The sequence below is a fragment of the Zootoca vivipara genome, chromosome 4 (assembly GCF_963506605.1).
Source record: "Zootoca vivipara chromosome 4, rZooViv1.1, whole genome shotgun sequence".
Taxonomy (NCBI): Eukaryota; Metazoa; Chordata; class Lepidosauria; order Squamata; family Lacertidae; genus Zootoca; species Zootoca vivipara.
The window spans coordinates 96,526,313-96,551,827 of record NC_083279.1 but is presented as its reverse complement, the minus strand read 5'-3'; the positions used below and the strand labels follow the sequence as shown (position 1 = coordinate 96,551,827).

At 44.5% G+C, this 25,515-nt stretch overlaps 1 protein-coding gene across 6 annotated transcripts in view; it reads left to right on the top strand.

Moving 5' to 3' along the window:
• The window catches only part of FAM168A (family with sequence similarity 168 member A), a 148,773-nt gene that overhangs the window by 71,277 nt on the left and 51,981 nt on the right, over nt 1-25,515 (top strand). Inside the window, exon 3 of one of the 6 annotated variants that reach the window (XM_060273937.1) lies at nt 1-25,515. This exon is cut by the window's left edge and continues 15,222 nt beyond it. The exons of the other annotated variants lie outside the window; for them this stretch is intronic. Coding sequence (XP_060129920.1) covers nt 15,386-17,995 — 2,610 coding nt within the window. The 5' untranslated portion in view covers nt 1-15,385 and the 3' untranslated portion in view covers nt 17,996-25,515. 6 annotated transcript variants of the gene reach the window in all.

The following is a 25,515-nucleotide window of genomic DNA, read 5'->3' as shown; positions in this document are numbered from 1 at the left end:
ATTCTGAAATGTAAGCTTTGTGCTGGATGACTTAGCATGCTGGGCCTGGCTCATCTGTCCTGGGCCTCAAAACTGCCACCTGCCGGTGCAATCCATTGCTGCCGCCACCTCGAGTGACAATCTTGTTTGTGGCACCAACATTTCCGAAGAAGGGGACAGTCACAGGTTCATTGCAGGAACTGGATTGTTTATTTTTAACACAAAATTATGTACTGCTTGATTGTAAATAAAACCTCCAATCCATTTACAAAAAATGACACAAAGATTGAAATTGTAAATAAAAGCCTTTATTTTTTTTTAAAAAAGCAGATATATTTTAAAAAATCAACAGTTAAGCTAAAACAGTTTTTAAAACAATTCTAATCCTACATCTCTGGATAGATTTGCCTAAACCAAAATGTTTAGGCAGGCCCCACAAATAACCCAGAGATGCATTTTAAATAAAAAGGACACAATCTACTCATGTAAAAACACGCTGATTCTCGGACCGTCCATGGCCCACGGGCCTTAGGTTGCCTACCCCTGCTTTAGCATAACCCAAGTGCGTCTGTGTTTCTCTCAAAATCTGGAGGACGTGCAAGGCTTGATTTTGCTCTGAAACATTCTCCCCGTGTCCCTTTCTCTCCCTGTGCTCTTGCTGGCTTTCGTCCTCATTTCATCTAACCCAGTACTGGCCTGGAATGTTAATGCATTTGCAGCCAGAGATGATTTATCAGTTCCCAGAGCTCTGGGCTAGGACAACAGGAAGAAAATATTGTCTCAATGAGCTTGCTTGGCACTGTTCAAATACACGAGTCCGGAAAGACTTTCCAGTGCTTTGGCCTCCACCAGTTTTGCATTGTGCCTGGTTGAAAGGGAGCTTTCTCAAGAGGGTGTTTGTCTCTAGATTCAGCACTAACCTGCCATCATTTTTTTAAATGCAAGAGGTAAATGGCAGGCTCTGTTCCCAGACCCAGAAGCCCTCATCTCAGCTGCACTTGGTGACCCCTCCAACTCAACACAAGCACCTGCTATGCTGCTGGTTTTGTGCTGAAAGAGTTCCTGGAAACAAACCCTGGTATTTCATATTGCCCATGTGTTCAGGAAGGGCAATAAAACCGAAGCATTTGTTTTTATGTCGTGCTACTTAATGATGATTAATCCCTCCTCCCCCTCCAGCTTTGCTCAATTTGGAATGGGGTTAGGTAAAAGGATTTTTGGAAGAAAAACAAAAACATCCCTAGCAATAAAACGGTTCATTCTTTATTTCTGAGCCTATTTCAAAGTGTTGTATCCAACTAAGTTCTGCTTAGAATGGACCCGTTGAAATAAATGAATCTAAGTTAGTCACTTAGCAACTTCAACGTTCTTATCAAAATGGTGGCAGACAGGGAAGCTATGCAGCTGGGCCTTTGTTAGGCCCTCAGCCTTTTTGCACCAGCATCCTGGGCTCAAGGATCCATAAGAAATGTGGCTCCTGCGTGGAGATTTCCGTCATGGATTCTTGTGCCCAGATGCTGCAGCAGTAGTGCCGAGAGCCTAACTGAACGGCTCTCTCTGTCCTTGGAAGGGAGGGGGAAGTTGCCACAGCAGTGGAGAGAATTAGATGGCAGCAACCAAGCCTGGAATGAACTGTGTTTGGACTCAGTATGTAACAATTCAGGGAGGCAAAACCAGCAGCTTTACTCTGGGTCACCCCCCCCCCCAAAGCTCAACAACAATGGGTAGATCACTGCCAGTTTTTTTAAATAGTGGGAGTACATCGCAGTCTCTTGGAAGCTGGACGTGCCTGTTGTATATGAATCTCGCCCAGGAGCGGTATGAGGAGCAGACTGTGATGTTGGCTTCACTCAGTGCTATTTCGCTGGTGAAACTGCCGGCACTCCTGAGTCCCTCTGCTAGCGGTGTCCACTGGGGGGGAGGCAAGAGTTCCTGCCCGATCCCCAGTTGAGCGGTGCAAACAAGCTGCATTATCCCAGACCGTGAGCACCTGGGTGAAACCGTGTGCAGAGGCCAATGGATCTTGTTTTTCTAACATCACGGTATATCATGTTTGGCTGGCGATACACTGTGATGTCGAAAAGCTGATATCGACCAGCCCTACTCAGCACAATTGCTAGTGCTGCTTATAAATTTCAATCTGAACTGATTCAGATTGGAACTGTTGCAAGACAAAATAGGTTCATCTTAAATTGCAGTGGAACTGAGCTATTTCAAAGTTCTCTGGCTTGATCTAGCATTTCATTTCTCACATAGAGCCTGGCTTCTCTGCCTCCCCCCCCCCATGTGTGTTCAATGAGATTGCTTAAGAAATTTCACTGAAAAAAACCAAACACCCAGTGATACTTGAGCTGAATTTTCATTGTAATGATTTAGTCCATAAAGCTATTTCAGCCCCATAGAAATGAGAGCACCTTAACCTGTCTTATCCTCTATGAAACAGTTCTTGTAGCTGGGCAGTTTACAGCTTTGCGTTTGACATTATTGCCTTTCCTGTCCTCTTGAGGATTATGTTTCTGCCTCTCATTTATTAAATGCCTTACATGTTGTAGGAATGAGCATTCTCCTCCTCTAGGGAGAGGGATTTAGCTGCCTCTTTTATTGGGGTCCCCAGGAGGTAAAGTGCATGGTAATAACCATCAGTGGGAGGTGATAGCAGGAAGACTCATGTTAGCTTAAGGGAAAGAAAGAACCACATGGGTGGCACTCAAATGATGCTGTCTGTCTGTCTTTGATCATTTGACTCAGTGCTGCTTTCGCTTCATCCCCTTGCTATCTTTCCCCAGGTAAGGACCATTTCCTGCTTTCCCTCCTGCTTTTTTATTTTGGAAGTTTGATCAATGGGGTGCAGGCAAGGAATCTGCTCAAAAGCCACTGAAATTTTACAGGCTGGTTTTATTATTGTTCTAGATTAAGGTAGGTAGCCTTGTTGGTCTGATACAGTCGAAATATATATAAAAATTGTCCAGTAGCACCTTAGAGACCAACAAAGTTTGTTCTTGGTATAATAAGCTTTAGTGTGAATGCACACTTCTGTACATGAAAGCTTACACCAAGAACAAACTTAGTTGGTCTCTAAGGTGCTACTGGACAATTCTTTTATTTTTTATTATTGTTATTTTGAAAGCAGAATAGCATTACAGTGGTATCTCGGTTTAAAAACAGCCCTGTTTACGAACGCTTCGGTTTATGAACTCCGCAAAACCAGAAGTACTGTAGTTTCCCGGTTTGCGAACTTTACCTCGGTCTAAGAACGGAATCCGAATGGTGCACCGGCGGCAGGAGGCCTCATTAGGGAAAGCGCGCCTCGGTTTAAGAACGGCTTCGGTTTAAGAACGGACTTCAGGAATGGATTACGTTCGTAAACCGAGGTACCACTGTACCCAGTTTAGTAGGTTGTTTAACTTGCCTTCATTGCTTACTACTTCACATTCAAAGAAGGAATCAAGAGAATTTGTGACTGGTGAATCATGTAAGCCCCAGAGCACGGCAGTCTAGGACTGGATGCTGAGCTTTCCACAGTCTAGAAAAGTTGCTAAAGTATGGAGATTACAGAGTAAAATTAGGGAGACCTGAATTTGGGTCTCACCAGCAATTATTCTTGTGTGTCAGGTTCTCTCTCCTTCATACTGGAAGGTGAAGGCATGCCAATTTTTCTGTTGTGGTATCAGCATACTGTTTTGCTTGCTCATCCCAGTTCTTCCCAACAGACTGGCACGGGTATAAAAACTCTTACCATGATGTTTCAACGTTAGTAATGGTACTTAAGCAGTTATCAGGGGGACGGGAAGAAGAGAGAATCCAGCACAGGGCTGCCATTTTTAGTTGAGTGTAGCATTTGGGCTCATCCCCATCCTATGGCTTTGGCCACATCTCTCTCTCTCAGCCTTTGTTTCCTATATGCAAAATGGGCTCTTGCAAAGGCAAAGGCAATAAAGTCTGTAAAACACCTTGTGAACGATAAATACTACACAAATAATATGAACAGTAGGTGTAGGCACTTAAAGCACAATGATTTCTAAACAATTTCTATTAGGAACAAAGCCCAGTGGCTTTGTTTTGCTTTCTCAACACTGTAAATCCATTCCGCCAAGTGTCTCAGACTAAAATCTGAAAGCGTAAACATGAAGTAGGAACAAACTGCTTTCCCATTAATCTTCAAACTTTGGTTAGCATGACAACAGGTCACAACTCTTCTATTGCCATGACAATTTGCTGTGAGATTGTTGAAATGTCAAGCCATCAAGTTATTTTTAGTTTATTTGCTCTTCTCATGGAGACCAACTTCGACTGAAGTTATGAAACAACTTCATTTTAAGCACTGTGAAAGATACGGTATTGGCAGCAAAAAATCTCCCATGTCATTGGTGTTCCTCTCTTTCAAGTGATGGGCAGTACTTTAGAGCTCATTTTCTCAATTATTGGTAATGTAATGGCTTTGGTCCCTGGCCTGAATGGTGAGAGAAGATTCTGTAGTGTTAAATGTGTGGTTTGTACCTAAGAGAAAGGGAGATGAGTCAAAAGCAGGAACCTTTAGGAAGAGGCGGCTCTGAAATACTTTCTGTGGCATTCTATGCTTTCATTTACTTTCCCCCCATTTATGCGTGCACATTTTGCAGACACATACACTTTGCATATGCCTTTTGTGTGCTGCTGTTATGGTGGGGACCAATGCATCAAAAAGTGGGTACAGATTTAAAAGAATTAAGTTATATATACTGTAGATAAGTAGATGCACTCACTCCACTTTGAAATATCTTTGGTTAGAAAGCTGATTCGAAAATGCGCTAAAAGTTGTTATTTGTTCAAAATAAAATACAACGGGCCCCCACAGTCTGATTGGTGGCAAGCATTATGATAATGTTGTCTACTTTCATCCAGTTTTGCAAAAGCTTCCCTAAATGCTCACATTTCAGATATCACTTTCTATATCAGTGTCTTCAAGTGAAAGCATTTGTTCAGCTTCACATGCAAATGTTTAGCATTTTTTAGAAGAAAAGTCTTTGTCCATGGAGTTTTCTTGGCAGGGATACTGCAGTGGCTTGCCAGTTCCTTCTCCAGGTGGATCACATTTAGTCAAAACTCTCCACTATGACCTGTCCATCTTGGGTGGCCCTGCATGGCATAGCTCATAGCTTCTCTGAGTTATTCAAGCCCCTTCGCCACAACAAGGCATTGATCCATGAAGGGGATCAATGGTCCATGGGGTCACGAAGAGTCGGACACGACTAAACGACTAAACAACAACAACAACAACAGAAAAAGTGGGACCTGAAACAAATTGTCTCTGTGTGGGGTGCTCCTGTTCAAAATGACAGACAGCCCTCACTTTGTACCATTCATTCAATTTCACCTCCAGTTTTCTCTCTGCTCCCCATCAAGCCCAATCAGCATTCCATGCTCCGTGAGCATGTTCAGTTTTCATTGACCTGTTTCCCCTCTCTCCCTGGTGGTTCTTAAGAGTTTTTTGTGCTTCTGTAAACCTTAGAATTCCTCCAAGCTTGCTGATACATCCTGCCCGTGTGTGTGTGTGGGGGGGGGGGTTCATTTTGGCTACATCAGTTTTCACCCTCTGGTACTGTCAGATCAAAGACACAGAAAAATCCTGCTCCAATGCAAAGGGAAAGTACTGCACCTGCAAGATACAAACGACACATTGCCGCATGTATTCTGTCGCTCTCCAGTAACCAGTGAAAATAAAATGGGATGTTTTACAGACATCTGAGACACTCAAGGGGATAATTCCGTCCGGCATTTAATTGAGGAATTTCATGCCGCTACAATGGAATTTAATTTAGATTTACAGCCTTGTTAAACGCGCAGCCTTTCTGTTGCTGATTTTATAGTGCCTTGTCAAAAAGGGTCTGTTCCATGACCAAGTGGGATTCCTGTTGGTTACTGTATAAATGCAGTAGCCGTAAAACCAGGGCTGCATTTAACCACTAAGGTTAGCTCTCTCTCATCCCACTTTGTAACCTGCCTGCCACCCTTGGATGGGGCCTTTTCCATTGGCATGGATTGCAGTGGCTGCCAGCTCTCAGTCTTGCTCACCATGTTTCCTTATGATGATGAACATGTGTGCAGTGCATGTATGCAAGGGAAGCATAAAGAAGTGGAGTAGCCAAGCCAGAGGTATTGGTGGTGGCTAAGAGTGTAGGAGAATTGCGTCCTGCTATAAGCCCCTTGGGCCAAACTGATGTTCAGTGCACCTTTGCATTTAACACCCTGTTGTGTTAAGATACAAATTATAATTATCGTTACTACTGCATGTGTGCTGGGGAAATTTAGCTCCATCCCCCAAGCAGTTTTTTTGCATTTTTTAAAGTCCACATCGAATGGATATACAGTACGTACACATTTAACATCATATCTAGTTTGGACTCAAGTGTGATTTTCAATGGGTGCAAATTCCTTTTTGTTACTTAGAATCATAGAATCATAGAGTTGGAAGAGACCACAAGGGCCATCCAGTCCAACCCCCTGCCAAGCAGGAAACACCATGAAAGCATTCTTGACATATGCCTGTCAAGCCTCTGCTTAAAGACCTCCAAAGAAGGAGACTCCACCACACTCCTTGGTAGCAAATTCCACTGCCGAACAGCTCTTACTGTCAGGAAGTTCTTCCTAATGTTTAGGTGGAATTTTTTTCTTGTAGTTTGAATCCATTGCTCCGTGTCCGCTTCTCTGGAGCAGCAGAAAACAACCTTTCTCCCTCCTCTATATGACATCCTTTTATATATTTGAACATGGCTATCATATCACCCCTTAACCTTCTCTTCTCCAGGCTAAACATACCCAGCTCCCTAAGCCGTTCCTCATAAGGCATCGTTTCCAGGCCTTTGACCATTTTGGCTGTCCTCCTCTGGACACGTTCTAGCTTGTCAGTATCCTTCTTGAACTGTGGTGCCCAGAACTGGACACAGTACTCCAGGTGAGGTCTGACCAGAGCAGAATACAGTGGTACTATTACTTCCCTTGAAATTGCAATAGAAGTAACAAGTGTCTTTGTACTTAAACTTGCCTATCTGTTCTATTTCCTTCATTCACCAAACAGGGAGTTGACTTTTCTGGAGCCCCCCACCCCAGAACAGTTTAAATTTGACAATGAAAACTTACTTCAAAGAACAGCTTCTGTTTCACAAGATTATTGTCTGGATGGGATTCAGAAAGAAGTGGCATTTGCTGATCTCTGCGCCTTTTTATTGTAGCCAAAAAGCAGCACTTGGCTCACACTGCCAGAGCATCTCTTGCCAGCAGAGCCAGCCAGACCTCTTAATCTATGCAGGAGCCCTTGGGGAAGGTAAAAATGTTATTTACCCCAGGGAAGTAGCATGCAGTCTTAAAGGTGGATTGCCAGGACTCCTGGGTTTAATGCTGTAAAATGCACTCCTTATCTGGATATTGAAACCTGAATGGCTGCATGATAATTTGTGGTTCAGGCCCCTTTTGTCCCTTCAGTGGTTGCACAACTGATTTATCAGTGACTTTCCCCATCCCTCTGAATAATCAACCTGTAAAATGAAAGTACGGCTGCTTGAAGATGCTCGGGTCTTCTACGAAACACCATATTGTTATTATTTCCAAGCTTGTGTACTGTTATTAAGCAATTCCTGAGCACTATCTTAAAAAGTATACATTTACTGACCTCTAGCGACAACCTGCATCTCATGGAAAGACATTTTGGGATGAAGGATGTGTGGAAGTGGAGGGGAACCCAGTCTGAGACCCTTGTAACTGGAAATAATTGATCTTGTCTGTCAAGCCACACTTCTGATCTTGTAGTAGTTCATTGTTCGTGTTTGCTTATATGCAGCATAACAAATAAAGCGTTATAAAAGACAACAAATTCTGAACAGCCTCATAAGAAAATATCTGTATAATTGCTTCAGTTAAAAAAGAAAGTGAGAAAGTAGCAGTTAAATCCCTGGCTCATAGGAGAGGAGGCAGTCTGATCTGTGAGGTGTTTGTGTTGCATTGCATGCTCTGGTTATCTCCCGCTTGGACTACTGCAATACGCTCTCCGTGGGGCTACCTTTGAAGGTGACCCGGAAACTACAACTAATCCAGAATCTGGCAGCTAGACTGGTGACTGGGAGCAGCCGCCGAGACCATATCATACCAGTCCTGAAAGACCTACATTGGCTCCCAGTACATTTCCAAGCACAATTCAAAGTGTTGGTGCTGACCTTTAAAGCCCTAAACCAGGGCTTTCAAGGACCGGGTGCGCAGCCTGGGAGTCATTTTGGACTCATAGCTGTCCATGGAGGTGCAGGACAGTTCTGTGTCCAGGGCAGCTGTCTACCAGCTCCATCTGGTACACAGGCTGAGACCCTCCCTGCGAGAAGCCAAGTTACAGGGAACCAAGCAGAAGGCCTTCTCGGTGGTGGATCCCGGCCTCCTCCCATCAGATGTCAAGGAAATAAACAACTATCTGACGTTTAGAAGACATCTGAAGGCAGCCCTGTTTAGGGAAGTTTTTAATGACTGATATTTTAATGTATTTTTAATCTTTTGTTGGAAGCCGCCCAGAGTGGCTGGGGAAACCCTGCCAGATGGGCGGAGTATAAATAAATAATTGGAGCTGAGGCTCCAATACTTTGGCCACCTCATGAGAAGAGAAGACTCCCTGGAAAAGACCCTGATGTTGGGAAAAATGGAGGGCACAAGGAGAAGGGGACGACAGAGGATGAGATGGTTGGGCAGCGTTCTCGAAGCTACGAACATGAGTTTGACCAAACTGTGGGAGGCAGTGGAAGACAGGAGAACCTGGCGTGCTTTGGTCCATGGGGTCACGAAGAGTCGGACATGACTAAACAACAACAACAAATTATTATTATTATTAATAGAATAATGCCAGCCTCTATGCTTCATTCCTTGTAGGGAGCTGTGGCTACTTGGATGGTGAGAGATATGGGCGGCTGCTGGAGAATTATCAGGAGTAGACTGGCATGCCAATACAGCCCCCCCCCTCCACTCTTCCAAATTAACTGTTAAATAAAGCTTGTTCATTCCAAGAGCTATTTTTGTAACATCAGTCTCTTCAAATGAACACTCAGTTAATTAATATTGAAGTGCATTCAAAAAACCGGGGGGGGGGGGACTGTTTAGGTAAATGGGTGTTTTGGTCAGTTGCATGCTTGATATCTCTGCAAAATACACAGGCATCTGCAGATCTGGCTAGCAATTTAATACTGCTTTTTCTTTTTCTAAAAAAACATTCCTTCCTTGCTACTGAAATTTCAAGACGAGCTTCTTGCAGCTGTAAACATTTCCATGTGACAGCTGGTTAGAGCTGAGATATTTCTCCTGTAGGCCAGTGTGCACATCTGTGCTGGCAAATGACATTAGCTGACCCCCCCTGGTGTTAGTTAGCATGGTGTGTAGCTTCAGCTGTGCAGCATTCACACTATAACGCTGCAAGGATTCTGGAAAGCCCTGTGACTTGACATCCTCATCACCTTCTTTGCCATGCTTTTTGTGGGATCTCCTCCTCAACACTGTCCGGGTATGTGACACTGACATGCCAGTTTTAAAATCATTATCCTGATTTTAGTTTGCTAGGCATCAGGGTGGATTTGATTTAAATCACAATTTAAACCACTAGTCAGTAAGACTGGATTTAAATCATATTTTTTTACAGACTCTTTCTTGCTGGTATAATCTTAATATTTACAACTGGGAAGAAGAGCCCGGAACCATTGAACTCTTATTAGTTGACTGGCAAGCACTTCAAGGTCTCGCCAGGGACTTACGGATCCCACTTACTATTTCTACCCACCCCCCCTTTGGATTTGCGTCTACATTCAGGTTCCTATTCTGAACAGTTAAGTGTTAGTGTAGTTGTTGGAACCCAGTGGGATTGGGAAGAGGTTGCCTTCAGCACTTGCCTCAAGTCTGAGTTGCACAATTATTCCACAAAGATCCCAAGACTTGTGGAGGATTCTGCTCACAAGGTTGCACTTTCATTTTTACTGCTTCACACTTGGCTACTTGTGCAGATCTGTTCCACTCTAAACAATCTATTCATGGAACCTCTTGAATCTTAACATTTAAGAGGTTAGGGGTGGATTCTGTGTACATAGATTTGCAGAGGAACAATGGGATTAAGGTTTTTTCCTCAACTCTGTATGTTCATTTTATAACATTTTTCCTGTGAAGAAAAGGCATGTTATCTCTGCAGACACAAATTCACACTTTCGAGAACTGCAAAAACAAGCATCTGTGATAATATCTTCTCGTTAGAAAAAACTGCCCCAAATAATCTTACAGAAACCTCTGGAAGAGCATGACATTGTGAATGGATTAATGGAATTCATTTACCAAAAAATTTAAACATTGCATATAAAGCCTCATGCTACATAATTAAAAACAAATCCTTATTTCCCAAGGAATAGCTTTTGGACTATAACGTAACTTAAATAGAAAACTATCTTTATAATAATAATAATAATAATTTATTATTTATACCCCGCCCATCTGGCCGGGTTCCCCCAGCCACTCTGGGCGGCTTCCAACAAAACAGAAATTCTAAAATACAGAAATCCATCAAACATTAAAATACAGAAATCCATCAAACATTAAAAGCTTCCCTAAACAGGGCTGCCTTGAGATGCCTTCTAAAGGTCTGGTAATTGTTGTTCTCTTTGACCTCTAGTGGGAGGGCATTCCACAGGGTGGGTGCCACTACCGAGAAGGCCCTCTGCCTGGTTCCCTGTAACTTGGCTTCTCGTAGTGAGGGAACCGCCAGAAGGCCCTCGGCGCTGGACCTCAGTGTCCGGGCAGAACGATGGGGGTGGAGACGCTCCTTCAGGTATACCGGACCAAGGCCGTTTAGGGCTTTAAAGGTCAACACCAACACTTTGAATTGTGCTCGGAAACATACTGGGAGCCAATGTAGGTCTTTCAGGACCGGTGTTATGTGGTCTCGGCGGCTGCTCCCAGTCACCAGTCTAGCGGCCGCATTCTGGATTAGTTGTAGTTTCCGGGTCACCTTCAAAGGTAGCCCCACGTAGAGCGCATTGCAGTAGTCCAAGCGAGAGATAACTAGAGCATGCACCACTCTGGAGAGACAGTCAGTGGGCAGGTAGGGACTCAGCCTGCGTACCAGATGGAGCTGATAAACAGCTGTCTTGGACACATAGTTGACCTGTGCCTCCATGGACAGCTGTGAGTCTAAGATGACTCCCAGGCTGCGCACCTGGTCTTTCAGGGGCACAGTTACCCCATTCAGGACCAGGGAGTCCTCCACACCCGCCCGCCTCCTGTCCCCCACAAACAGTACTTCTGTCTTGTCAGGATTCAATCTCAATCTGTTAGCCGCCATCCATCCTCCAACCGCCTCCAAGCACTCACACAGGACCTTCACCGCCTTCACTGGTTCTGATTTAAAAGAGAGGTAGAGCTGGGTATCATCAGCATACTGATGGACACCCAGCCCAAACCCCCTGATGATCTCTCCCAGCGGCTGCATATAGATGTTAAAAAGCATGGGGGAGAGGACAGAACCCTGAGGCACCCCACAAGTGAGAGCCCAGGGGTCTGAACACTCATCCCCCACCACCACTTTCTGAACACGGCCCAGGAGGAAGGAGCGGAACCACTGCATGACAGTGCCCCCAGCTCCCAAACCCTCTAGACGATCCAGAAGGATGTTATGGTCGATGGTGTCAAAAGTCGCTGAGAGATCCAGCAGAACAAGGAAACAGCTCTTACCTTTGTCCCTAGCCCGCCGGAGATCATCGACCAGTGCGACCAAGGCAGTTTCAGTCCCATGATGAGGCCTGAATCCTGACTGGAAGGGATCCAGGAAAGATTTTTCCTCCAAAAGCATTTTATTTTTAAAAAAATCCAATTTAAATAAAAAAATCTGATTTTTTTTAAAAATTAAAAAAAAAACACCATTGATTTTTATCCACCCTGCTAGTCATGGAGCAGTATGATCTTGGATAAAAGGGGGGGGGGACGGACACATTTTTTCACTGTCCAATTGATCTTGTGGTGGTGGAGCTGTTCTCTGATAGGCATCTCTTTGTCTCTTCAGCTTATTTTGTTTGGTGCCTTTCACCAGCTTCTTCCGATGACTCCTTGGTCTCTGCATCTGGAAAGTCATCCTGTCAGATTGAGAGGGGATGGGGCAGCCCCTTACAAAATTGCCCGTGGTTTCTTCTCTCGCACAAAGCTGGAATGTGTGCAGAGGAGGGCAACCAAGATTCTAAAGGGCCTGGAAACTAAGCCTTATGAGGTAGTTGGATGCATTTAACATGGAGAAGAGAAGACTAAGAGGTGATATGATAAAGGTAAAGGTAAAGGGACCCCTGACTGTTAGGTCCAGACACGAATGACTCTGGGGTAGCGACGCTCATCTCGCTCTATAGGCCGAGGGAGCCGGCATACAGCTTCCGGATCAAGTGGCCAGCATGACTAAGCCGCTTCTGGCGAACCAGAGCAGCACACGGAAACGCTGTTTACCTTCCCGCCGGAGCGGTACCTATTTATCTACTTCCCCTTTGACGTGCTTTCGAACTGCTAGGTTGGCAGGAGCAAGGACCGAGCAATGGGAGCTTACTCCGTCGCGGGAATTCGAACCACTGACCTTCTGATCAGCAAGCCCAAGGCTCAGTGGTTTAGACCACAGTGCCACCCGCGTCCCAGATGATATGATATGACATGTTAGTCATCTTCAAATATCTGAAGGGCTGTCGCATGTAAGATGGGACTACCTTTGAAGCTAGAGGACGCTCTTTCATTGGAGGTATTTAAACAGAGGTTGGATGGCCAGCTGTTAGGGATTCTTTGGTTGTGATTCCAATTTGGACTAGATGGCCTTTCCAACTCTACAGAAGGTTGGGGAAGGCTGCGTGAGTAGCTCCTGTAATGCTGAAGAATGAGGCTTTCACTGATGGAGCCAGGGTTTTTAAGGAAGCGGGTCTGCTCTTTCCTTGCCACTGCTCACCACACCAAGTTTACTGGGCCTCAAAGATAACAGATTATCCAGTGTCACCTGAACTGGGATTCAAACACAGACCCACTCAAATCACAATCCAGAAAATTAAATTAGGCTGCATTTAAAGCACATTTGAAGCAGATTTCCCCCCTCCCAGTAGTCTGGGAACTGTAGTTTACTCGCAGAGCTACAATTCCCAGCACCCTTAATAAATTACAGTTTCCATAATTCTTTGGGGATGGGTGGGGAATGTGCTTTGAATGTATGGTGTGAGCACAGCTTTAGGTGTGTGAATTCCTTTGGTTTCCTTTTTACAACCTGCGTGTTGAGAAAGGGTTTGCCATGGTAACAGTCAGGATTGGGGCGATCAAAAGGATTCCTTCAGGTGAACTGGTGCCGGGGGTGTGAAATCGTGTCCTCTTGACGATGCAACCAGATATTTTAATGAAAAGGGGACATGGATGCAGAGATCAGTGGCTTGAGGTCCTCTTAGATAATAAGACAGGCTGAATTAATGGTGGCAGGAGGGCTGACTTACACTTGGCTCTTTCTCTAAAGATGAGGTGCCTTCCTTTTGCTTTCAAAGATTGTGCTTTATCTCTCTACAACAGTCAAGAGCAGATTGCATGAGGGTTTTTTTTTAATGTCTTGCTTATAATCTCTCAACGTACATCAAAATGGCTTTTCGCCCTCCTGAGTGTTGAGCTTTTGCATTCATATATTAAAGGCTAGAAACGCAATATGCTTTCTCCCTCTGCCTCCCCAGCCCGGCTTTGATCTATAACCTTGAAAATGTAGATTGCTTCCATTGATTTTTCTTTGTTTTGTTTTGTATTTTCTTGTGTGTTATCTGTCGGTGGAGTAAAGTGGCTACAATCTAAAATTTGCTTTTGAAGCTTTAACAGCGTTGTGTGAACATACAGTGTTTTGAGCAGCGAGCAGTGGAGTCAGAATGAATTAAGGTAATTTTGTGCCAAGGCTGTGTTCTCCGCTATGGAAGAAGCAATACAATCTCTGCCTGAAGGAGAGTTAATATTTTCTACATTCCGGCAGAGTGATGCAATAATGAGCCGGTGAATGAGCAGAGTGAAAGTCATGGAGTCAAAAGAAGACAGTTACAGGCGCACGCTTCCAATGGCTGGTGTAGAAAGGATATAGGAGATAACCAACACCACTCTTCTGTACGTGTATATTGCGTATAAGATGTGATATCTGACCCCAAAATCACATCTTTGTCTGGCCTGTTGATTAAACTATTTGGCATAATATTTTAGCTTCTTGTGAAAATCTAGCTGATCGTGTTATGGCAGAATGGATAATGGCTGCATAATCTCTTCTGTGTATATAATTCTCTCTTTCCTTCTTCCTCATTAGCGTGTGTGTGTGTGTGTGTGTGTGTGTGCGCGCGCACACACACACACACACACACAGACAGAGAGAAGCATATATTACATGAAGAAGAGGTTCCTGGAAATGAAGCGAATCCATTACCTCTCCACCATTTGAAGAGGGGGATTTCCATGCCTTGCAGCATGTGACCTGCAAACAGGCGGCCTAACAGCAACTCCAATTAGCAGGCTCGTGTGGCTAACTTGCCATTTGTTGAGTTACTTCATTTAACAGTATTCATATGCCACTTGATTGTAATTAAACCTCAAAGTTGTTTACAGAAAATAAGGCATTACAGGCTGGATTCAGCTATATAGTTGCACTAGTGGGAGCCTTCGAAGTGAGTCCTGCTACTGCACGCAGTAGGTCTTTCCTTGCTCTCCCCCGCCAAGTGGCTGTGGAAGGGTCAAGAGAACTCAGAGGAGGAGAACATTCCAAGAAGTGTGACATTGAATTCTGTTAGCATAAATCCTATACATGGTACAGATGCGGCATGTGGCTGAATTGTTTACTTTATATGATTGCTGTAACTTTCCCACACACAGGAGACTGTGTAACTTGATCTCCTGTCATGTGATGTTCTTTGTTCTCTTTCTACTTTCATTTTCTTCTGAACTGGAGAGTGATGGCTGAACACACACTCTCTGAATAAACGTAGATTAGCACCTACGATTGTTTGCTGTCTTCTTTACCGAAGCCAGTGGCAATAGTAAGAATATTGGTGAGTAACACCCCAATATTCCAACAGTGGTAGCAGAGGATGGTTGAGCTCTGGTTTCGATCCACGGACCTCTGAAAAGCGTGAAAACAGGCACGTAATCAGGCCTCAATCTGCAGCAGCTGATCCTGAGGAATTTCGCCTGCTTGGGAGTCACCGGTTCCTGCGTTCCAGGGGAGGAAGTGCACGGAAAGTCTGCGTTCCTTATCACCGGAGCAGTGAGTAACCGGGACTGATTTATAGCGGCAATAAAACCTCTAAAGCAGCAGCTTAATTGCAGATGCCTGCCGAAAGCCTAATTTGCAGCTTCTTTGTACTTTGAAGTCAGAAGCTAGCAGCACGCTTACAGAAGCAAGATGGCTAAAGCCGGGGATTCAGATCAAACACCCAAGAGTTTGTGTCCTTTGTTAAATGACTCAAATTATGCAACGTGGAGTGTTAAAATGGAATGTGTTCTTATCCGGCAAGGACTTATTGAGTTGATTCAGAACGCACCGCCCGTTTTGCCAGGCCAAAGGTGGTTGAATCGCAACGCACAGGCAAGGGCAACAATAGTTCTGCATTTGGACCCATCACAGCTGGTTCATATTCGGAACTTAGATAATGCTTATGATGTTTGGACTCATCTTCGGGACGAGCACCTGAGGTTGCGCGCCGGATCAACAACATTATTCTTTCAGAGATTAATTAATTTGCGTCTGAAGGAGGGAGGAGACTTGAGAGCCCATTTGCATCAGATGCGTCAACTACGCCAGGAGCTAGCTGACAGAAACGTCAATTTGGATGACGACATTTATTGCTTTACAGTGCTAAATAGCCTTCCCAAGTCCTATAATGCTATTGCAGCCCAGCTGGGGGCTCAAGACCCTCAGCAAATGACTGCAGCAGGAATTTATGCTTCATTGCTTAATGAGGAGGACAGGACCCGCGCACAGGCGGAGGCCAACGGGGAGCGCTACTCACCCTCACCTGGTGCATCTGCAGAGACTGCACAAGCCCTTAAAACTGTGGTCAGATGCCAGTTATGCAATATTCCTGGGCACACAGCCAAGACATGCAGACGACCCCAGAAGGACTCAGGAAGTCAACAACAGGCTTCTGGGCCTAAGGGGCGAGGCAGCGGCGGTAGCAGCAGCGGCGGCGGCAGCAGCAAGGGCCCTACAGCACGCAAAATGCTTGTAATGCTCACTCAGCTTGATGACCAAGACGACGACGGGTCTTATCTGATCATAGATTCGGGATCTTCGCACCATCTGGTGAACGACAAGAGACTGTTCCAGACTTTCGAGAAGCTGGACTCCATCGTGTCACAGGCAGATGGCAATTCCTTGAAATCCATTGGAAAGGGAACTATTTTTCTGAAATCTCTAAATTTGAGTATCAGTAATGTGTATCTTGTTCCAGAGTTGAAGCAAAACCTTTTCAGTGTTTCTCAAATTGATGAAAAGGGGTTTGAGCTGTGTTTTCACAGGGGCACCTGTGTGATTTCTAAAGATGGAGAAGTTCTTTTGACGGGACACAGAGACAAAGATAACCTTTTCAGATTATCTTATGATAAAAGTGATGCATGCTTTAATGTTGTTGATGATTGTTTGACAGGTCCAGAGGAGCCTAAGGAGGCAAAGAAGCAACCAAGCAAGAAAGGTCTAACACGTTGTTTCCAGATCGTTTCTGCTGGTGTTTTTGGTCCTATGCCGAAGTCCCTTGGCAAGGCCAAATATTATCTTTTGATAACTGACCACTTCTCTAAGTATACGTGGTTTTATCCTCTGCAAAAGCCTCAGCAGGCTATTGTGAAATTCTCTGAATTTCATGCTAAGGTTGAACTGAAACATGGTTGTAAAATTGAATGTTTGTTAACCAATGACATTCCTCTTTTTACTTCACAGGAGTTTCAAGCCTTTTTTGATGACAAAGGCATTCACCACAAGTTTGCCAAAACCCAGGCAGCTTGGGACAAAAGCTTATGTGTTAAGGTTAACACTGAGTTAGAAGCAGGCATGCAGGCGCAACTGCTGAGTTCAGGATTGTCTGAACAACTGTGGGCTGAAAGCATCTCATTTTTCCTTTACCAGTGGCTCAGACAGGTTCCTAAAGGACAGAGGCGTTCTCCTTATGAGATTCTGTTCCAACAAAAGCCTGATGTGAGCAACACTAAGGTTTTTGGAATCAAAATGTGGGTAGCTTCGCTTGAGGGCAAGCCAGTCCAAGGCATTCTATTGGGTTTTGAGGAAGGTCAATACAGAGTTATGTTGTCTTCTTCCAATGAGGTGATTCTTACTCAAGAGGTAGAACACTCTCCTACGCCACAAGAAACATATGTTCTTGATGAATTTCCCATAGGTGCCAATGATTTTGATGCTTCCTACACTGACACAAGTGGTAGTGATAATGATTCCTTTGCTGAAGGCTCTACCCCGAGTAGCTCTGACACAGGGGAGACAGTCATACACAAAGGAACTCATGCTGTTTTTAACAGACCATCATCGGATGATGAAAAAGTGCTTGAAGCACTAGATCCACTGTTTACCATTGGTATGAGTTCTCCCAAAAGTCCTGAGGGGGAGAATCTCAGTAAACAGGATTTGCACCTCTCACGCAGGTCTGAGAGGATTAGAAGAGGACCCAAGAGGTATTCTCAGGAGTTTGCCAACACAGCAATTGCAAATTTAGCTGTGCTTAGAACTCCAAAACAGGCAGCAGTCACACAGGCTAAGCCACAACAACAGGTTGTCAAACGCAACACTGTTTCTGTCAACAGAGCAACTGCTCTGGTCCCCTGGAAGCCAAAGCTGGTCAATCCAGTCTCAGAGAGTTCCACAGCAGGAAAGTCCTACTTTGTTTATGACAACTGTCTGTTCACTTCTCTTAATGATGCTCTCACATTTGCATCTTTTTCCATTTCAGGATTCAGGGGAGATGTTAGCATAAATCCTATACATGGTACAGATGCGGCATGTGGCTGAATTGTTTACTTTATATGATTGCTGTAACTTTCCCACACACAGGAGACTGTGTAACTTGATCTCCTGTCATGTGATGTTCTTTGTTCTCTTTCTACTTTCATTTTCTTCTGAACTGGAGAGTGATGGCTGAACACACACTCTCTGAATAAACGTAGATTAGCACCTACGATTGTTTGCTGTCTTCTTTACCGAAGCCAGTGGCAATAGTAAGAATATTGGTGATTAACACCCCAATATTCCAACAGTGGTAGCAGAGTTCTGGCAGAGCTCTGGTTTCGATCCACGGACCAAAAAAACACCAGCAGAAACGATCTGGAATAACTATCAATAAAAGACAGCTAAAAACAGGTATTTAAAAACCATTCCATGCTAATTAAAATAAACAGTAATCTATAAACAGATTAAGACGCATGTAACTTCTGTGGATAGCCTTGCCTAACCCAAAATGTTTTAAGCAGGTGCTGGAAAGAGACTTCTTCTTCTTAGGCGATCACTCATAGCCAAGTAAGATTGCCTTCCATGAACACGATCTTAACAGTGAGTCTGTAAGTGACTGTGGAGGTCAATTCTGGATCCACACGTCCTTCCACAGTGGAGACATAGATTTCTTGGACGGAGTTGATCACTGTGAGGGTTTGCCAAGTGTGGCTTCCTCTTAGCACGTTTCTCCCTTTCGTCCTGAGTTTGAGTGTCTTCAAAGCCCATGACACCTTTGGTAAAGGCTGTTCTCCAGTTGGAGTGCTCAGAGGCCAGTGTTTCCCAGTTGTCGGTGTTTGTACTACATTTTTTAGATTTGCCTTGAGAAAGTCTATTAATCCCTTTTGTTAACCACCAGCATTACGCTTTCCATTTTTAAGTTGGGAATAGAGTAGTTGCTTTGGAAGACAATCACCAGGCATCCGAACAACATGACCAGTCCAATGAAGTTGATGCTGAAGAATCATTGCTTCGACACTGGGGATCTTTGCTTCTTCCAGTATTAGTTTGCCTGTCTTCCCAAGTGATGTGTAAAAATTTTCGGACACCATTGATGGAATCTTTGAAGGAGTTGGAGATGACGTTTCTAAGTGGTCCATGTTTCACAAGCATACCGTAAGGTTGGTAGTACAATAGCTTTGTTAAGCATTTTGGTTTCCCTGTCCTGGTCCTCAACACCCTGCACTTCAATCGGGAGAAAGCAAAGGCACCTGCCTGATGTCTTCTATCTGAAATCCTTTTAACTAGATACAGGGCCTGCACATCATATGTAGCTGTTACATTCCATGGATGGCATGAATACGCAAAAGTACATATACTCAAACCACCACCCTGGAACTGTCCCTATGTGACCATCTTGCCTTACCAGATAGTTTGTAGGACCCCTTACCATTAGGTCCAGTCGTGGACAACTCTGGGGTTGCGGCGCTCATTTCACTTTATTGGCCGAGGGAGCCGGCGTTTGTCCACAGAGAGCTTCCAGGTCATGTGGCCAGCATGACTAAGCCACTTCTGGCAAACCAGAGCAGCGCACAGAAACGCCGTTTACCTTCCTGCCGGAGCAGTACCTATTTATCTGTTTGCACTTTGACATGCTTTCAAACTGCTAGGTGGGCAGGAGCAGGGACCAAGCAGCAGGAGCTCACCCTGTCGCGGGGATTCGAACCACTGACCTTCTGATCGGCAAGCCCTAGGCTCTGTGGTTTAACCCACAGTGCCACTTGCATCCTTGCTTACTCATATCCAAATTGAGTACTTGGAGGGAACTTTCCTCCTGCTATATGTTTCAGGGTAGAACGAAGCAAAAAGTTAATTTAAAATAGTAAGAATTTTTCTTGTTTGTACAGAACATTTCTTCCACGTACCTCTGTGAAAGGCAGGCAGACATGTTGCAGTTAGTAATCGGAATAACACTACAAAAATGTGAAGTATGTTGCAGAAACGTAAATCACTGGAACCTGCATTCTCCATTCTCCTCTCATCTTTTTGGAACACACTCCAAATAATTTGTAGCCACTGGGAGTATGTGATATTGGCACAGCTCAGCAGAAGGCTTCTGCTAAATTCTTCCTAGTGTTCCAAACTATCAGGAGCAGTAAATTTAGTCTTTTGAGAAAAATGAATACCCTTCCCCGCCAAGGAATAACATTTCTTAAAGGTTAAGTCTATCTCCAAAGATATTTAATCTGCTTTGATTTATTCTAGGGCTTCCATCTTGCAAAATCTGTACTTCAAAATTTTCCAAACAAACAAGCAAAAAAGAACAGAATTAAAAAGATTTTACAATCTTCATATTGAAAATAACTGGGTATAGCATGAGATGTAAAAACCCTATCCTTCTGAGGGGATGCCCCGGAAGCTATATGGGAGAACAGTCAGCATTTCACTGTTAATCTCTTTAAGATTGTCTGTGCCAAGAATACTCCTCCATGGCTCCTGAGGTACGTGACAGCTATCACCCAGTGACTAATACCCCCTTTATAGGCAACATGCTGGAGAGAGTGATGGCAATTCAGCTGCAGACACTTCTGAAAGAAATCAATTATCTGAACCCAGTCCGATCTCTCTTTTCGGTCAAAGTTCAGCATTCAGACTGCTGTATCCTGTTGGTTCTTTCCCTCCTTCCCTTCCCTCTTTTTGCACAATGGCTGCTGATGTCACAGTACCAAGTTGGGGAAACACTAAGACTATTTATTACTTACATGGTGCCCTCTTCTCCCCTCCTGCCACCCCTCTGGCATCTCAACTGTGTTTGAGTGTTAAATATAATCTGTGTTGCTTCACTGACCACTGTGCAAGGTCCTTATAGCATTCGCATCTACACCTGTCCACTTAACAATAAAACTATCTTCTATTTTTAAACCTCAGCGGCACAACTCCATCTCCTTCATTACTTGAAAGTCCAGGCTCAGCTCAGAACTAAAAATAGGTTTATCTCTTTGGCGATCACTTGTAGCCGAGTAAGATTGTCTTCCATAAACACGGTTTTAACAACGAGTCCGTAAGTGATTGTGGGGGCCAATTCTGGATCCACACGTTCTTCCACAGTGGGGACATAGGTTTCCAGGCGGAAGTTGATCACGGTGAGGGGGTGCCAAGCATGCCTTCCTCTTAGCGTGTTTCTTCCTTTCAGCCTGAGTTTGAGCATCTTCAAAGCCCATGACACCTTTGGTAAAGGCTGTTCTCCAACTGGAGCACTTCCAGGCCAGTGTTTTCCAGTTGTCAGTGTTTCCCAGTTGCCATTTTATACTACATTTTTTTAAAGTTTTGCCTTGAGACAGTATTTAAACCTCTTTTGTTGACCACCAACATTACACTTTCCATTTGTAAGTTGGGAATAGAGTAGTTGCTTTGGAAGACGATCATCAGGCATCCACGCACAACATGACCAGTCCAACGAAGTTGATGTTGAAGAATAGGTTTATACAGTTAGAACACTGTGGGTCTCCAATCCTTGTTTTGAAGCTCACATGATTGAAAATGCTTGCTATTGTCATGGCCTTGGGACTGAGGTATCAGGCAGCAGTTGAGAGGTGGGGTCAGACGTGCTCCCCAATCCTTCCCACATAGGATCCTCTGCTTCCGATCCTGTTGCCCCATCTGCTAACACCTTCGAAGGTACCACAGCACTCTGAAGAGTGGGACTTTTCCAGAAAGCTAGAATGCCTTGGGGTAGTGTTTTTCAACCAGGTCCCCACTGACCACAACCTTCACCCACAAGAAGGAGCTGGTAACTGGAAAAGAAGATGCAGGTCCTTTAAGATGGCTGGTTGTAGCACTAAGCGGGGGTTGAATCTCCAGAAGTACCTTAGCTACAGGGTTGCTATCAGTGGCCTTGAACTGGTGCAAATAATATCTGGGACAGCATCTGCAGTGCTGCAGTGGAGACAGGTTGTGTATCCCCAGAAGTGACCAGAGGAGGAGTGACTAATGGGAGGAGTGCAGACAGAAGAAACTGTAGCAGCAAAACCGGACACCTTCATCTCCCTCACCTGCAATAAAACATGTCTCTCCCGTATCAGTCTCTACAGCCACAGCAGGTGCTGTAAGTCTCCCAAAGGTTTGACATAACCCAAGAAGGTGCACTCCTCCATTGGGACAGAGTGTGCAGAATTTGCAGTGCTGTCCAGGGTCCTGAAGCTGCCTTGCTCCAGATCAGCTCTAGCTATCGCCACCTCCCCTTGCATCTTCTTGGAACCACCATCATCCTGGAACAACAGAATCTCTGATGGATCAGGACACCGACCACATACTAAGACATTCCTTTTCCATGAAGTATCTAGCTATGTAGTTGGTTTGCTTTGGTCCCCCCGATTGTTTAAAAGATGAATAGTCTTGCCCAGCAGAACTAGATAGCTTGGTGTTTTTTTAAGTATAGCAGCCGTATTTTGCAGGTGATCTAAAAGCAATAAAATGATACAAATAGTGATATGACTGTTTTTTAAAAAAACAGAAGCAAGAAAATCCTCTGATACAGGAGGAGGAGTTTTTTTGGTGTGTGTTTTAAATTCTCTCTGCCTTGCCTCCCCCCCCCAATTCTTCCACCATAAACATATAATTTATTCCTCTTTTTCTGAACGGTTAATTGACCTGGCAAAACCAGAGAGCCCTCTATGCTTTCACCATCTCAGGCATGGCTTTAGTCTCTGGCTAGTCTAGCTAGCTTGATTAGATACCTTTATAGAGCTTTTCCAACTCTTGGATTCTTGAATATCCCAATGTGAAATTCAACTGCTGCCTGGTACCTACGTCAATATGAACAACCTTTCCAGAGATTTCTCATGTGTCCGTCTACTTCCTCCATCTAGAGATTCAGCAAATACGGTTCATGTTCATAGCCTGATTTATGGGCAGTGCAACCCCCAGGAGTTGATTGGAGCTACTTGCCGCAGTAAATTAGATATTGAGCCCTTCAGGGCAAGGTCTTGGCCTCTCATGCTTTTGTAGAGTGCCCAGCACACTTTGCTGATCTGGAAAATGGCTATTAATTAAGCATGCAGAACACTGCAGCAACAAGGACTGCTGTCAACCATTTCTTTGTGGGTCAAGGACTTATTTCTCTTGGTTGGGAGTAGGTGTGCATGCAAATATAATCTTCTCCACCTCTTTCACTTCTTCTTAAAGACTTTTTGGAGTAATAGGAGTTGGAGATTTCTATTACAGTGGTACCTCTGGTTAAGAACTTAATTCGTTCCGGAGGTCTGTTCTTAACCTGAAACTGTTCTTAAACTGAAGCACCACTTTAGCAAAAGGGGCCTCCTCCTCCTGCTGCACCGCCAGAGCACGATTTCTGTTCTCATCCTGAAGCAAAGTTCTTCACCCGAGGTACTATTTCTGAGTTGGCGGAGTCTGTAACCTGAAGCGTTTGTAACCCAAGGTACACTGTACTTCAGACTTTAAATTATGACAGCCAAGTGCCGCTGGTGGAAAGGTCTAAGTTGGCTTTAGCATGAGGAATGTTTTTGGACACCCTCTAGGGACACAGATCCGACATTAGCTCCTTTCCCTGAGGTTTATAGAGGAGAACTTCACAGTGGGTTGCATTCCTTGTTAATTAGTGGAAGAAGATGTGCCATTTGAATGTTCTATCTATTCCATACATAGTGATGTATGGAAGTGAGAGCTGGACCATAAAGAAGGCTGATCGCCGAAGAATTGATGCTTTTGGTAGTTCTTGAAGCTACCAACATGAATTTGACCAAACTGCGGGAGGCAGTGCAAGACAGGAGTGCCTGGCGTGCTCTGGACCATGGGGTCACGAAGAGTTGGACATGACTAAACAACAACAACAACATCTCTGACCCCACCGTCCTTGTGCTCATCTTACAGGTGTGCTTGAATTCACAAGGGCTTGCATAGAACTTGCCAGTGGATTGTACCCATGGGCCAGAGCTGTTAATCTTCTACTCTGCCCCTCTTGACAACCTCTGAGATTCAGCTCTGGAGGCAGCCACTTAGTTCACCTCATGCTGAAACTATCTTCCGGTAAAGGGTTAAGTACAGGTTCTGCTTTGTACTTTGGGAGAAATTATATGCTATACCGGGGTAGGCAACCTAAGGCCCGGGGTCCGGATGCGGCTCAATCGCCTTCTCAATCTAGCCCGCAGACGGTCTGGGAATCAGCGTGTTTTTACACGAGTAGAATATGTGCTTTTATTTCAAACCCATCTCTGGGTTATTTGTGGGGCCTGCCTGGTGTTTTTACACGAGTAGAATATGTGCTTTTATTTAAAATGCATCTCTGAGTTATTTGTGGGGCATAGGAATTTGTTCATTCCACCCCCCCCCCCAAAAAAATATAGTCCAGCCCACCACATGGTCTGAGGGATGGTGGACCGGCCCACGGCTGACAAAGGTTGCTGACCCCTGGGCTATACAGTACTTGACCTGCCTTGCACTTGATATTTCATCAGTATTGAAATTGTGTCATTTTTGCCCTGTGTTTAGATAAGATGCTGGCAAATCAGTTGTGAATCTTGGGCTGCTGTGGCTCATTTGTATGAGAGCTATTTTTATCATATAATTGTAGAGTTGGGACTCCAATGGTCATCTAGCCAAAATCCCTGCAATGCAGGAATCACAGCTAAAGAATCTCTGACAGATGGCGATTCAACCTCTGTTTAAAAACCTCTACCACCTTCCAAGGGAGTCCGTTCCACTGCGGAACTGCTCTTAACATCAGAAAGTTCTTCCTGATGTTCATTCAGAATCTCCTTTCTTGCCATTTGAATCCTTTGGTTCGGGTCCTGCCCTCTGAAGCAGCAGAAAACCAGCTTGCGCCATCTTCCATTTCACAGCCCTGGGTATGGTCTTGCTGAAGGTACGCACTTCAAAGTCAGGTTGATTTCCGTGGTGCAGATCGGATATGTGGTTAATTTTTTGTCATTGGAATCAATAGGACAAATGCTTAACTTTGACTGGATCACGTCACGTACCGGTATATTTTCCTTCAAGACACGACTGGCTCTTCTTGCAATGCTGGGACACAGCTGCAGAATTCACCTTCATAAGAAAATCAATAACAAAGCTTGTCTTAGTTTGTGTGTGTTAGAATGTTATTTAACTATCCAAGCACCTTTTGCACTCTTATTTCTTCTTTTTTAAGTACTCTTCCTCCTCCATGCCTCACTGGTCTTTAAGGAAAGAATATGTCTGTAGTGCTCAAGCTTTATATCAAAGCAATTTCGCTCTTAAATAGAGACGTTAGGTTTCTCAGACCATCCTAATAGGTTGGATAAGTTTCATACCTCCTTGCTTAGCAGGATGAAGTAAGGCTTAACCAAATCAGCATTGAGCAAACAATACCGTGTTTCCCCTTTTTTAATACGTAGCCATAAAGTAAGCCATGGCAGCATTTTTTAGGAGTTGCTATATCTAAGACACCCCCCGAAAATAAGACATACCTCTCATACCATATACAGCGAGACCGCCAAGCGCCCCAGCCAGCCAGCGGGACCCAGCCAGCCAGCGGGGCCTGGAACCAGCTGCTGCAGCGGCGAGCCACCTGCCGGAACAGGCGGCTGCAGAGTGGAGCGCTCTGCAGC